Raw genomic sequence first — 15,850 nt, forward strand, 5'->3', positions numbered from 1 at the left:
GTTATAATCAAGTAAAGAGTCATCAAGGTTTCCGAACAGTAGACACAAGTAACAATGTATGAATTGAACACGAAGAACTATGCTAGATACATGAATGAGTGTCCTTATATATCCTGAGTTCTCCCTAACGAGCTATTCAATTATAGATGCCCTCATGTGCCTGTGTTGCCAAACTGGAGGCCAAAACCGGAACGAGGTGCGTCCGCCGTTGTTCAAGCCCGACGCTGAGCTATTGGACCATCTGCGATCTCGAGCCGTTCGGTTTCTGACCGACCACGAGATCCACAATGACTTTCTTCTGTTTGGTATCGGTAGTATCGGTAGCATCGGCAACTAGCCCCACTGTTTGCTGGACACCCTCAGGCGAATGATTGACTAGAAACTCCACCACTTCCTTGCTACGCTTGCTTCCAGCTGCTGCGTCGAGCACCCTTTCAGTTATCCGAATCTCCCCTGACTTTCTTTCATACAGAAGCGATAAAAGCTCTTTCCCGTACCAATGTCCAGCAGCGGCGACCAAGATATCTTCTGTAATGTGGAATTGGTGGCACCTTTCATTTAGCAATGCCCTCAGCATTCCTCTCCCCTTCCTTACCGTCTCTATCACTAGTTCTTCGCTGATTTGGAGCTTGTCCCGTGTTCGACTTAGTAGTAGCACCAGCATTGAATGACCGCGCTTGTTCCGAGTTGCCGCAATGAGAATTGGATTTGTTAACTGTATCGAATTTTGCGTTCCACCAAGTAGAAGCTTCATCGTTTCATGGTTACATGACTTGGCAACCTGAACGACCGCATCGTCTCTGATGAGCACCTTATGCCTTCTCGTGTGGAAGAGAAGCCGCAAGATCTCTTCTCCATGCCGATTTTCAAGGGTAGCAGCAATCATTTCCTCGGTGATTTCAATATTGCCCTGTATGGAATCGAGCAACAGCGACATGATTTCAGTATTGAAATACCTTGCCACCTCAACCACCAAATTATCAGACAATTGATCCTTGTCAACTTCGGGTCCAAGGAGAAGCTTCATAATATTCGTTCCAGACAGGGATCTCGCGGCCGCTGCAACCACTTTTTCTGTAAGCTCAACTTCATTGCGTCTGCGCTGCAGGAGGAGTCGTATCACACCGTCTCCATGCTTATGACCAGCAGCAGCAGCAACCACGTCATCGGTGATCTGGATGTCATTCCCTCGTTCCTCGAAGAGAATATGGAGCACGCCCCTTCCATGGCGGCTCCCTGCTGCTGCGATGAGTATATCCTCAGTAGGTCTGAACCTCTCACCTTCCTTCTCAAATAACATCTTCATGATTCCTTTGTCACATTTGCTTACAATCTGAATTTGCGCGCCTCGACTAAACTGGATCCGGCCATATTCCTTCCTCATCAATATCCTCAAAAAATCCTCGCTCGCATTTAGTGTGGCCGCGGTCACCACAGCTTCGTTAATAACTATCTCGCCTTCTCCTTGGTCAAGAAGAAGCTTAATTATTTCACCACCGCTCTCAATGTTCTCTGCTGTAGCGAGGAGAATGTTATTTGAAAGTTGGATCTCGGCTCCACTTTTTTCAAGCAGCACTTTAATAATTGCTTTTCCGTGACTTGCATTCCGCGCGGCTGCAGCGATCACAGGATCTGTGATACGTATTTCCCTTCCTCGATGCTCGAGGACGAGTTCCATCATTTCCGCTCCGCAGGGGTCCTTGGCTATCGTGCTAAGCAGATCATCCGTGACTTGAGCGTTATTCCCTTCTCGCTCAAACATAAGCATCAGGAGCTCCTTGTCCGGTGCCCTAGTCACCTTCGGCATTATATCATCAATGGCATGCTTGCCGTTTCGCATCAGATTGATGATATCTTCCATCGCTCTTAACTTTCGCACCTCTCTCCAGTGGCCTTGCGCCCTGTAGATCGCTGCCAGCGCGGAGAGACTGTTAGTCGTGATTTCATCCAGCTCCTGACTTTTCCTTGCCAACTTTATTACTCGATCGAACAATGCCACTGCTGGCACCATCTCGTCCAGCTTCATGTGCAAGTCTGCAGCCTTGTGCATGCAGGTCAACGTGCGCGAATCCTCCTCTCCCAGCTCAGTTACATGGGCTTGCAAAGAGTCTTGGACTCTTATGCTCGACTTTCTGAATTCCCAAACATCGTGCGATATCAGTGCTGCATGCCACAAGCGGGTCATCTCATGTGAACGAGCGACTGCCCATGGTGAAACTAGAGATTCCATCAAGGACTTGTATTCAGAATGCTCAGATGATCGCTGCTCGGAGACTTCCCAATCCCAGAGCAGTAGGAACTCGTGTACAGTGTCATTTTTGGGCACAATCGGCGGCATAGAGACCTGGATTCTGACAATAGTGAAGTAGTCTTTGCATAGTCGGACAATAGATGGCTTTCGCGCCCCAGAAAGCAGGCAGACAATATCACCTTCTCTCACCGGATTTGACAGCCTCTGCAGAGACAATGTACGCTTGGCATCAGGAAGTCCTGATGCCACTGTGGATATGATTTCGATGTCCTGATTGTCGTCCGTATCACCACCGCCTACTTTGGACACCTTACCAAAAGCAAGCCCTTTCCCTTCGATAATTGCCAACTCGCGGTTCTCCCAGGTCTGTGCTGACACACCAGAACCTAACAGGAAAACAATCGTTTGCCGCAAAACCTCCGTCCACCGGAGTGCGTAGTTGGGTATTAACCCAGCCGAAATAGGGTTGTCGGAACTCATACCTAGCAGCGCAAAGATCTTATCATGACGTACAGTTGCCTCGTGGCGGTTGTACATTTCGATCATCTCGCTCAGAGGCCGCATATTCAGAGAAAAGCTCCCTGGGGCCGACGCGCTTTGCATGGTTCTCGGCCGGAAGATCGCCCTTCCCACGATGTAGATTACAGGAGCTACCAAGCGCTGCAAGACCATAAGACCGGGGTACTGGTTGCCTAACGCCTTTAGGCCAGCATTAAAGGTGTACCCGTCGAGTTCCACAAATCCGCAGTGAAGTCGGACCTGCCGGGCTGCCGCCACTTCTTGAAGGACCTGCGAGATTGATATATTGGCCTCCCAGGATCAGATTGCTTCGTGAAGTGCGAACTCACCCAGATGCGCCTAAACCATGACCGTCCTAACAGTTCATCCATCCCCTCCCGTAAAGACGCATGGCACTGCGAGGAGGACCCCTCGCTCGCAGCGACTCGTATTGCCTCCAGCGTCATGTCGCTATGATTCGAAGCCTGTCCAAGCCAAACGACCACACGAGCTGCATTGCTATAGATCTTGGCCATGAGCTGAACCTGCTCACCACGCTCTTTCAGATCTCCCTGATTTATACAAATCGCATCGATCCACACGACCCGTTCGATCACGGAGTCCCGCAGATGTAACAGGGCCTCGTGGAGATTGAGAGTCACCGAGAGGTACTGATCGTCGATGAAGATAGTCTGGGGCTTATCGGTATTTCCCCATACGTATGATAATGCTTCGTACAGGTGCCCTCCTCTGCGCTCCTTAGAAAGAGAATAATCGAATAGTCGACATCGAATAGGGGCATTGTTGTTGGGAGTCGGGAGTAGGCGGAGCATACGGATGTTGTTGAGCCCTGATGGAAGTGGGCTGTACTGGTATACAAACAATTCAGGTACTTTTTCCGACACGTCTTGCATATTGCGGAGGGTAGACGGTGCGGACAGCTTTGATGAACAAGATCAGGGAGAAACTCGAAAAAAAGAATCCAGCAAGGGTTGCGTGTTGAATTGAAACCTCTAAGCATTCACTAGACTTGGAAAGTCATTATCAGCATTATGACAGCGTTCGTGTCTGTTAGCCTAGAGTCCTTCAGCTACGTCGAGCGCTGATGTCAGACACTTTGTTCCATGGCGCATACTGTATCTTCCGATTTGGGAACACTGTGGGATCCTGTATGGTTTCAGATAAAGCGGTACTCAATCGGCTGTAGGTGTGATTAAGATTATCGTGATACGAAATCGTGGTGTTGTGTACCGAACGGAAGCTAAGCCTTAACCGATGGCGGACCCACCCGCGGGAGGGCCCGAGACACCACCCACAAACACGCAGGAGTCGACCGTTTTCTCAGTCGACGATTGCCAGCCTAGGGTGAACAACATCCCAACACGCGTCACGAGAAAGAGAGGACGACACAGTGAGAACTATGCCTCAGAGGAGATCACCGGCCGGATCACTACGCGCGAAGTTTGGAAACTCATCGACGAGCTAAAGGACATTATCCACCGCCAAACCGCACTTATCGAAACCACCAGAACTGAGTTACAGGAAGTTAAACACGTCCAAAATGTCCTTCTCGAGCAAAATCAGAAGCTCCACGAGGAAGTCAAAGCCCTGCGAGGAAACCCGCCGACGGCACCCCTACCTCGAGCGTGGGCGACGGTTGTAGCCAACTCTACCAACACGAACCCACTGCCTAACCACCCCCGCCCCGATAAGGACCAGAATTGTGTCCGGATTAGCACCAAGCGGTCATTTATGGACCCACAGGACAGCAATACTACCGAAGGGAACACCTTCTGCCGATACCTCCCCACCGACTCCGCGAACTCCCACATCCGCACAGCCCTGTTAAGCACACCAGCCACACAAGATGCCCAGGTAGCCAGGGTTGGCACCACCGAAACAGGGTACTTGATCCGATTTAAGGACGAAACATCAGCAGAGGCAGCCCGAAACAATACCCAGTGGTTAAACGAGCTCGGGAATAACACAAAACTAGTGAAACTACGGTTCGGGGTCGTGGTACACCGTACCCCTACCGAGGACCTTAATTTAGATAACGTAAATGCCTAGGCTATCGATAAGATCACCGCTAAAAACGAGCTTTCTAAGCAGGGATTTTAGGTAGAAAAGGTAGCGTGGCTTAAGAGGAAGGATAAGACGCTAGGGAAATTCGCATCGCTCGGTATATAGTTCGATTCCGTAGAAGGAGCCGAATATATCCTCAACAACAGGCTTCTAGTAGGCCAGAGATATATCGGTAGCGTAGAACGCCGTAAGATCAAGAAGAAGAGATGCTTCTAGTGTCAACAATTTAGTCACTTAGCATGGTTATATAAGGAAACGCCACGATGCGGACACTATACAGGCCAATATAAACGGGAGCGATGCCTACCAGGAGTAAGAGCCCGGTGCCTCGATTATAGCGGTGAATACCCGACGGGCGATCGACAGTGTCGTATACTAGCTAGACTGCGACATCGCCCATGGACGGGCGCGTGGGCTATGCCCATGGACATTATGTAAGCGGGCAATGCCCATAGCGGGCCTGCCCATGGACGGGCCTAGGGGGTAGGGCCCAACGCCTAACGCCCACTACGCCCGTCTATAGACCTTTCTTGGCAGCGAGAATCAATCACCCCGTGACTTACATTATTTATGTAGTATTCTTCTATATTGTTGAGTATTAGAATTACATAGTTTATTATAGAAATGATTATATTAAATTCTTGATAAATTAGTGAAAACTATTTATTTTTTATATTAATGGTACGTCTATTGATCATTATCTAGTTTAGTTCGCTTCCGTGCACCCCGTTAGACATCGCCAAAACCTGAAAATGGGCCCAGAGTCAGGCCCAAAGCCCAACCCACTATGGGCTTGGCCCCCATAAAAAGCCCAACTTTGCATAAAACTGGTCTTGGCGCTCATAAATCTACTGACTAATACAGAAAAATGCATAAGAAGACTATATATTTTGCTTTTTTACTAAAATTAGTAAATGTTTATCTTATTTATACACTAGTGGGCCCCCAATGGGCCCCCAACAATGGGCCTTGGGCCCAAGGCAAAGCCCAAGGCCCATAAATGGGCTAAGCAACGGGCCCAAAACCCGACCCATTTATGGGTTAGGTCGGGTTAGGCTTTAGGCTTTATGGGCTTTAGCGATATCTAATAGAGATAACCTAAAAAACCTAAGATAACCCAAAAAACCCAGTAATAACCCAATAATAACCTAATTAACCCAGCAAAAACCTAATTCCCACCCTAATATACCTTTAAGAACCTTAAAAAATTTCAACCCTCTCCGCTAAGATATAAAACTTTAAGATTCAACTAGCCCTCCTACTCTATATACTTATTTTATATAGTTTTAAAGTAAGCTAATTAAAATAAGTAAGCAAAATGAATAACTCTTATATATAATATTTACTACTTTAAGTAAAAATAGCAGAGTTTACTATAATTTTACATATTCCTAGAAGATACATATATTTAGTATTAACTAGAGAATATATATATTTCTATCACTACATCACTAATTTCAGGTAAAAATCATATTATCCATAAACTACTCTCTAATTAATAGATTTTAACAGATTTTTATCTTTAATTAGCATAAGCTTAAGATAATCTCTAGGATTACAAAGTTATTTCTCAAAATTTCCAGAGTCTTCTACAAAGAAGGCAAAGTGCAATATTGTATAAACCAGATAGATATAAAAAACAGTAACGTATTTCACAAGCGAGCGGGACACCCGGTCGGCCGGGACACCCCAACCAAAACGCGTTAATTAATCACACCTTTCTTATCCAACCACCCACCATGCCACCAATTCGCTCTCAAAATCGTCAGAATTTAACACATCAAGAAGGCCGGATTTTGCTTGCTATCCAGGCTCTTAAAAAGCAGGATAAGCTATCAATTCGTGAGGCAGCACGTATATATGACGTTCCAAAATCAACACTTCATGCCTGTCTTGTTGGACGCGAAAACCGCGTCGAATCCCGCCCGAATTCATTCAAATTAACCGAAATCGAGGAGAATTCGCTAGAGAAATGGGTACTTTCTATGGATAACCGAGGAGCGGCACCGCGACCTAAAATAGTATAAGAAATGGCTAATCTCTTACTCGCGATACGCGGAACGACCCCGATTTAAACCGTCGGCAAGAATTAGGTAATAAATTATGTTAAACGACACCTAGAGCTTAATATACAGTTCTCGAGACGCTATAATTACGCACGCGTAAAATATGAAGATCTAAAAATCATAAGAGAATGGTTTAATCTCGTTCAAAAGACGATTCATGATAACGGGATTAATCTAAATGATATCTATAATTTTAATGAGACGGGCTTTGCGATAGGCTTAACCGTGACCGCAAAAGTTGTGACAAGAGCTGAATATTACGGTCGGCGCGCTCTTTTATAGCCTAGAAATCGTGAATAGGTAACCTCAATTAAGTGTATAGGCGCGTCTAGATTTAGCCTCCCTCTAATGATTATCTTTAAGGGTAAAGTTTTCATCGCAAGCTAGGCTGATAAACTTCCGAACGACTAGCAATTTAAGGTTAGCCTAAATAGATAGACCTTAGACGAAATTAGCCTTCGCTGGCTTAAAAAGGTCTTTCTTCTATCGACTTTCTCAAGAATAAAGGGGAAATATCGACTCCTAGTTCTTAATGGTCACGGGAGCCATTTAACTCCAAAATTTAATGAAATTTGCTATTAAAATGATGTGATTCCGATTTATATACCACCGCACTCTTCTTATCTTTTATAACCTCTTAATATAGGTTATTTTACGGTTCTTAAGCGCGCGTACGGTTAAATCGTTAAAAATTTGATGCGGATTAGAGTAAACCATATCGACAAATTAGACTTTCTCGACGCTTTTCCAATCGCTCGAAACAAGGCATTCAAGCTAGAAACAATCCAAAATAGCTTCTTAGCAACTAGATTAGTACTATATGATCCAAATCGAGTGATTTCAAAGCTTAATATTCGACTCTATACACCCACACCACCACCTTCTTAAGGGAGCGAAAGCAACGCGTGGGAGCCAAAAACACCATTAAATTATAAATAACTCTAGAAGCAAGCTTCTTTAATTAAAAAGCTCTTAGAAAAACGCTCTAAGAGCCCACTAAGCCCATTGAATTCTGCTATTAATCAAGTGCTAAAAGCTTGCCAAATCACAATGCAATCTACCGCTTTTCTTGCTCGAGAAAACGAGCTTTTACGTGCTAGAAACGAAAAAAAGAAGCAGAAAAAGGCAAGATCAAAGCAACAGATAGCTCATTCAGAAGGTCTATTAGTGGCAGAGCTCAAAGAATTAGCCCAAAAGGTTGAAAATCCGCAAATTCAACCTCAAGATAGAGAGCCAACCAGTCAAAATCCAGGTCAAGAACCACGACGTCGGGCTCCACCAAGGTGCTCAGAATGTAATATCCAAGGGCATAAAAGAACGCATTATCCAAAACTGGTTAAATAGCTTAGATATTTAATATTACGTTATTTCGGGTGAATTGTGCTGGTTTGAATTAATTGAAGTTGATGGGGTGTCCCGGCCGACCGGGTGTCCCGCTCGCTTGTGAAATACGTTATATTATCTTAATGACTAAGCAGTTTTATGACCAGAATTATGAAAAAGTTAGGTCGAGTTAGGTTAAGTTAGGTTTTATTAGGGCCCTAACATTAGGTCCGGGTTAGGTCCGGGTTATAGAAGTTCAACCCGGACCCAGCCTGGGTTAGGTTTTGGGTCGAGACTTTAGACCCAACTTAGGTTTTGCGGAAGTCTAGGTCTATCCCATGGTGGGAATCCCGCGGGTTTTGTCCAGGTCTACCTAGACCTAGGCTAGGCCCGAGTCTCTGGCCTAGGGCCTAGTGCTAGGCTAGAGTTCCAGGCCCAAGCCTAACCTAGTTAGGTGTTAGGCCTGGGTTAGGCTTAGGCTAAGTTAGGCTCTGCGGAAGTCTATTTTGGTTAGCGTCCCTCTAGGCGGTCTGATTCTGCCTAGGAGGGCTCTAGAAAAGATAAAAGGGTAGCTTTATGCTCTTGAACGAAAGAGCATTCTAGTGATATTAGTTCCAAGAGGATATAATGGTTCGGGAAGCCTGAAATTGTCGAGGATTCCCTAACAGATTGGCTCTTGCACTGGAGCCAGCTTGCTCATCCGCCGAAGACGACCACCATACACATAGAACAGTACCGGGATAGGCACCATTATAGCAGCCATAAATCCCAAAAGTGTTCCTGCCCATTGGATCCCCATGTTGTTGAACATTTGAGTGGTAAAGAGGGGGAAGCAGGCTCCCACCATCGATCGCATCATGGTATTGGCGGCGAAGGCGGACGCAGCGCTGCTTTGATTAGCGATGAACGGCTTTCAATGATAGAATGATCTTACAAATTAGAATAAGAATCCAACAAGTAATTGAAACACGACATAAATATTGACGTCAAGCCGAACCCAATGAAGACTCCCGAAGCTGTTGGAGCCATCCAATGGATCGAGGAACTCCATCCTGTCCAGCCGAACCTGAAATCAGTCCAGGATTAGCATGATTACCCCGAATAAATGGTTTTGCTTGATGGAATCTTACCAGAACAAGCCGGCAGAAAATATAGCACCTCCCAAGATACAGGGGGGTAAACGCCACTCTGGCACCCAATTGCCATGGTTTTCCTCTGACTTACAACGGAATGTCGGTTGCAAGCCCAAGACAAATACAGCACCAAAGATTTGTCCAATGATCAAAGCAATAAAGGGTAATCCGCTCACCCCCGCAGGCATGCCGTGGACGTCTGTGAACACCAATGGGAATGCCTCAAGGAACGCATAAGCCAAACCGTAAAGAAAAGACATGTACACTGTGAGGCAAAAAGCAATCGGTTCCGTAAATAAGATTAGGAAGGGGCGCGCCATGTTCTTGGTCACCAATTCACGGAAATCGACCTCAATTTCATCCTGCCGGGCATGAATACCCCAATTGTGAGTCTGCCGGCGTAGAATGGAGGCCTTTTCAATAAGCACCACGGGCGGATAAGTCTCTTTGCAGAAGATGGCCATCAAAGCAAGACCAAAGAACCCCACAATTGCAGGGACATACAGAGTCCATCGCCAGCCCAAATAGCTGGCTGCTGTGAAGCCGCCGATAAAGGGGGAAATGAATGGCCCCGTGAACACAGACACGGTATACATGGCGATGGCGACCCCACGATCAGCACTCATAAAAATATCAGACATTGTAGCGGGGACAAGTGCAATGATACTTGCGGCGAAGAAGCCAGAGAAGAAACGGGTGAGAAATAAGGTTTGGGCATCTTTGGCCGTGGCGCATGCAATGGTGAACACGCTAAAACCAAACATTCCAACAAGCAGCGGCCAACGACGACCTATTAGCTCGGATGCTGGAGCCCAGATGGTTGGCCCCGCGGCGAATCCCAGAACGTAGAGAGTCGTGCCAAGGTCAGCAACTTCATGACTGAAACCGAATTCCTTGATAACTCCATCAGCTGCCGTAGCGAACACGGCACTGCCGTAGCGAACACGGCACTGCCGTAGGCTGCAATGAGTGCGCAGAATGTCAGGATGAAACCGATCGTTACTCTGGCAAAATGTCATATTGTATCAGGTCGAGATTGATCCATATTCTGCCCTGTGGAGATCTTGATACGTACCTCAACCGAAAGGGCCAATTCTGGGGATGCGCAGGGTCATCAGAGCCCTCAAATTCAACAATATATCCTTCTGCATTGGGGAGATCAGGAGGATAAGGCTTGCCGGCCCCCATAGACAGCCATTGTTCTCGTGGTACTCGGCTGCGAGTCGACCCAATGGTAGCTTGCTGCTGGACTCGATATGTATCTATTCGTTCGATGGCAAGGTCATGCTGAGGATCTTCGCGACATGAGGTAGTAGCGGACGCAGTACGCTCCAGGTCCAACCTTGAAGTTCCTCGCTGGAGATCCTCCAAATACGGCATGGCATCCAATGTAAGTGAAGCCTTACGTCCCACAGGTCGTAGAGAAAGCAATCAAAAGCTGCGATGGCGTGCTGCGACTGGTTTCAATGACTCTTTCTTTTTTCAATTCCGCGATACTTAAGATGTCTGTGGGAGATCGCAGATTTTATGCAGTTAAACGGAATTATTTCCACAGTCCGAATTTGCCGACAGCCTGCTTAGTTCCGGAGTGTATTGTAAGTGTCACAAAAAATTAGGGGCTATGTCAGCAAAATAGTAGCACTATCCGTTGAAGAACCGCATAAATCCGGGAGTCGGCATGTGGATGGAGATTTCGGGAGGCCCCACTATTTTGTGAGCGAATCACTGGCTTTCGGTTCCGGAATCTTCACGCTTCTCGGCAACCAGGATTCGGATTAAGTCCAGAAATTCCGTGGACAGTCTAGAGTTTTTAGCGATACTATGCTAGCATAACACTTACTGATCAGGCACCAATCTATCTATTCGAACGGAACAGACCTGACGGGCAAACAGGAAGTGTCCTGTTCAGACAACAGGAAGGATGAGGTGTATATGGACACTCGTTATCGCATCTTGTATCTAGTTCTTCGTGTTCAATTCTGTATTACTACTTGGTACCTCACAGTTCATCCACACTCTACTTCGTACTTAAGACAACCACCCAACAAGATCTTTAGTCTCTAAGCACTAGACCTGGACAAAACCCGCGGGAGCTACTAAATTCTAGTCCCGTGCCCGTGGGAGCTTAGTCATACAGGACGGGACTAACGTATTTCACAAGCGAGCGGGACACCCGGTCGGCCGGGACACCCCATCAACTTCAATTAATTCAAACCAGCATAATTCACCCGAAATAACGTAATATTGAATATCTAAGCTATTTAACCAGTTTTGGATAATGCGTTCTTTTATGCCCTTGGATATTACATTCTAAGCACCTTGGTGGAGCCCGACGTCGTGGTTCTTAACCTGGATTTTGACTGGTTGGCTCTCTATCTTAAGGTTGAATTTATGGATTTTCAACCTTTTAGGCTAATTCTTTGAGCTCTACCACTAATAGACCTTCTAAATGAGCTATCTATTGCTTTGATCTTGCCTTTTTCTGCTTCTTTTATTCGTTTCTAGCACGTAAAAGCTCGTTTTCTCGAGTAAGAAAAGCGGTAGATTACATTGTGATTTGGCAAGCTTTTAGCACTTAATTAATAGCAGAATTCAACGGGCTTGGTAGGCTCTTAGAGCGTTTTTCTAAGAGCTTTTTAATTAAAGAAGCTTGCTTCTGGAGTTATTTATAATTTAATGGTGTTTTTAGCTCCCACGCGCTGCTTTCGCTCCCTTGAGAAGGTAGTAGTGTGGGTGTATAGAGTTGAATATTAAGCTTTAAAATCACTCGATTTGGATCATATGGTACTAATCTAGTTACTAAGAAGCTATTTTAGATTATTTCTAGCTTAAATACCTTATTTCGAGCGATTAGAAAAGCGTCGAGAAAGTCTAATTTATCGATATGGTTCACTCTAATCTATATTAAATTTTTAACGATTTAACCATACGCGCGCTTAAGAACCGTAAAATAACCTATATTAAGAGGTTATAAAAGATAAGAAGAGTGCGGTGGTATATAAATTAGAATCATATCATTTTGATAGTAAATTTCATCAAATTTTAGAGTTAAATGGCTCCTGTGACTGTTAAGAACTAGGAGTCGATATTTCCCCTTTATTCTTGAGAAAGCTAATAGAAGAAAGACCTTTTTAAGCTAGCGAAGGCTAATTTCGTCTAAGGTCTATCTATTTAGGCTAACCTTAAATTACTAGTTATTTAGAAGTTTATTAGCCTAGCTTATGATGAAAACTTTACCCTTAAAGATAATTATTAGAGGGAGGCTAAATCCAGACTAGACATCGCCAAAACCCACAAAGCCCAAAGCCTAACCTAACCCAACCCATGAATAGGTTGGGTTTTAGGCCCGCTGCTCGGCCTATTTATGGGCCTTAGGCTTTGCCTTAGACCTAAGGCCTATAAATGGGGGCCTATTGGGCCCCCATTATGCTTTAAATAGTGCAAACATCTACTTATTTTAGTATAATATAAAAATATGCATTTTTAGTCTGTATTTTTAGGTATTTCATATATATAAGCTTAGTAGCTATAATTGATTTTAGAAGTAATTTAATTAAAGAATATTAATATTAATAAACTATTTAAGGTCTAGGATAAATATATTAGTTATCCTTAAAATTCCTAGGACGTTTCCGCGTCCTTACTAATATATGTATTAGGGTATTTTCTTCCTCTATTACTAGAAGAGTTTTATTATTATTATTACTACTGTGATTCGAGTAGGATTGCATGTTTTCTAAAGAGAATCCTAATGACTCTCTTCTTAAGGGTCTGGCTGGAGGCGGTGTGGCTTAGTAGAATCTAGCTGGATTCTGCCGGGCGGTAATAGGTCGTCCTGTTACCTTATCCTCCCCCACTAGACTAGAGTATATTCTGCGCTCTATAAACTGAAATTTTCTAAGTATATAAGATCCTGCCTGATAATTCATCCTCTATGCGTGCCCTACTGGACGCGGCTAGGAGAGCCAGCATCCTTCCATGATCTTTTTAAGTAATATAGGGGAAGAGTAGCTAATTTTAGATATATGTAGGGGTTAATATATATAATTTATTGTGATTAGGTCTTTATACGTATTATAGATAAAGGAAATCGCTCGTCTAGAGCTTAGCGTGACTAGGAATAGGCGCATGTGTCTTTAAGGATTGGGCTAAGTGTTTTAGCTCTTATAAAGGCCTTAAAAGCGGCCCTTATCTTCGAGATCTATTCTAATAGACTTAGTAACGTCTTAGTTAGGGCTAAGCTAAGGATCTTAATCGTCCTCGCTCGTGACTAGCCCGTTGACGTTTTTTGTGTTTACTTGCTAGGAATGGAAAGTCCTAATACTAGCGAGGTATAAGAGGACGTAACTTGCCCGTCTTCCTCTCTCTTCTATTTATTATACTCTATTATTATCTCCTATAATATTTCCTTATTTAGATATCTCTATTCTAGTACTAATAAGTACCATATCTTATAAGATATCCCTCTTTCTTGTGTTGGTTATTCACTAATATCTCGATAGCTATTGCGGGTCTGTCCAGAAGCTAGGGTAAGGAAACCGATCCTACTAATCCCGAGGATAAGGGTAAGTAGCCCGAGAATATGCCTAAGAAGCCACGCGGAGCTCCTTTAGATAAGTTTAACTAATAGGAGGGCACTACTAAGGGCCTCGATGACTCGAATAATCCGTTGCTGATCTTTATGGCGACTAATATTGAATATACGCTTACGTTAACTCTAGCTGACTGGGATATTAACTAGCGATGATAATAACCTAAGCGAACGGTTTTAGCCGTGTAACGCCGTGCTGTGTATATTTAGTAATTTAGCGTTATAGCTCCTCTAGGCGAGGAGTGCGAGTGCTATGCCGATGGTCTAGGTCCATTCAAATCCTATGTTATTAGGTTAGTTAGCGATACTCCTTATTTTAGTGGAGCCTGTGGAAATTGTGGCTAGGGTGGTTCGACCTCGTGCTGTAATTTTAAGATAGAGATATCTAACTTTATCGTTGACGCTATCTAGGCCGTTAACCCTAAATTAGCTCGTCTTAGTAAGCACCATACCCCTTCTAAGTTAGAGTCTCCCGCTATTAAGCGTTAGAAGTAGAAGAAGCGGGCTCGCGTTAAGGCTAAGGCTTCTAATAATTTAGCTAGATTAAAGCGGCGATGTAAGGGTGCGGCCACTACTAAGGGTAGTTCTAAGAGCACCTCTAAGGAGGAGAGGAGAGTAAAGAAGCTTCCTAAGGGTCCTGATTACCCTAAGGATATTTATAATACTGTGCTAACGCGTGATGAGCTCTTTAAGTAGGACTAGAGTAAGGTCCGCGTGCTCTAGAAGAGGCTTAACGAGGTTACTATATATGTCGCTTAGGAGAAGGAAACTATATAGAAGGTTCTAGAGCATCATAAGGAGGCCGATAGTTCTTAGTCGTCTAAGTCTAAGGATATCAGTGATCTATTCGCGGGTATTAATTTAGGTTAAAGAGTTTCTATATTAATTTCTTTCCTATATATAGGCGTTTATTTTAATTAAATTTCTTCTTGTACCTAATTAGATCTATTCGCGTTTGATAACGCTAGAGATAACCTATAGTTATCCCCCCTTATACTTTACTATATAAGACCTATACTTAACTATATAGCCCGCACTTAACTATACGTCCTTTATACCTAATAGTACTAGAGATAAGCTATAGCTATCCCCCCCCTTACGTTTTTACTATAAGTCCTATATATACCTATGCATACTATACTTAACTATATGGATAGTGACTAGATCACTACCGCGAATGGCCCTTTGAAGTGGACTAGCTATGGCTAGATGGCGTCCTAATCTAGTCGCACCCTTATTATAGTTACTTTATTGGCTTCTTCGCATTCTGACTCTGCTATGCTCGATATAACTAATTCGTAATCGTTTACGCTAGAGTCCTATTTATTCTACTCTATAGTATTGGCTATAGGTAGTGTAGTTACTATATACTAGCCTTTCCTTTTAGCGGTTGTATGGCTCTTCGCGAGCACGCGCTCCATAACTATATTTTCCTCCCCTACTAAACCTGACTATGTACCTGTACGTCGCGACTACTCCTACTCTAGCTAAGTAAAGGTCGAAAGGTCTGAATATATTAGCTAGGAGTCGTCCTCGTCGTTAAGGACCCTTTAGAGCTCCTCTAGCTTCTATAGGCGGAGGCTAGCTCTCCTTAAAGCTAAATATGACGTGGACGAGGCCTATAGGGCTTTAGGATTATCCACGTTCGCTTCGATTAGGCGCGACCTATTAACGAGGTAGCGTAGTACCTATCTAGATAGTTCCTCTAGGGCATAAGTTCTAAGTGGATATGACTAAATAACTCTATATAGGCTAAACTACTTACTCTTAAACTTCTTCCTAGACTCGTTGTGGACGAGTACCTAGGCCCCTTCCTAGAAACTAGTTTTCGTGACTACTAAGTTATAAATGCGATTGGTGCGGATCGCACGGTTTAATAGGAGCTTATTTACTTTTAACTATG

At 44.3% G+C, this 15,850-nt stretch overlaps 2 protein-coding genes across 2 annotated transcripts; both read right to left on the reverse strand.

The window, feature by feature from the left end:
• Positions 1–229: 229 nt before the first annotated feature.
• N7484_005282 (HET domain-containing protein) lies at positions 230–3,663 on the reverse strand (the record flags this gene model as incomplete). Its single annotated transcript, XM_057115702.1, has 2 exons — positions 230–3,040; positions 3,100–3,663. The coding sequence occupies 2 exons, from the start codon at positions 3,661–3,663 to the stop codon at positions 230–232; spliced, it is 3,375 nt and encodes a 1,124-aa protein (XP_056975842.1).
• Positions 3,664–8,884: 5,221 nt separating this feature from the next.
• On the reverse strand, positions 8,885–10,736 carry N7484_005283 (MFS transporter; the record flags this gene model as incomplete). The annotated part of the gene is made up of 4 exons (XM_057115703.1): positions 8,885–9,110; positions 9,158–9,289; positions 9,354–10,316; positions 10,432–10,736. 4 exons carry the CDS (start codon positions 10,734–10,736, stop codon positions 8,885–8,887), a joined length of 1,626 nt encoding a protein of 541 aa, XP_056975843.1.
• Between the last annotated feature and the right edge of the window lie 5,114 nt (positions 10,737–15,850).

This window comes from Penicillium longicatenatum (genome assembly GCF_028827895.1).
Source record: "Penicillium longicatenatum strain IBT 33135 chromosome Unknown contig_2_segment0_segment0, whole genome shotgun sequence".
NCBI classification, from domain to species: Eukaryota; Fungi; Ascomycota; class Eurotiomycetes; order Eurotiales; family Aspergillaceae; genus Penicillium; species Penicillium longicatenatum.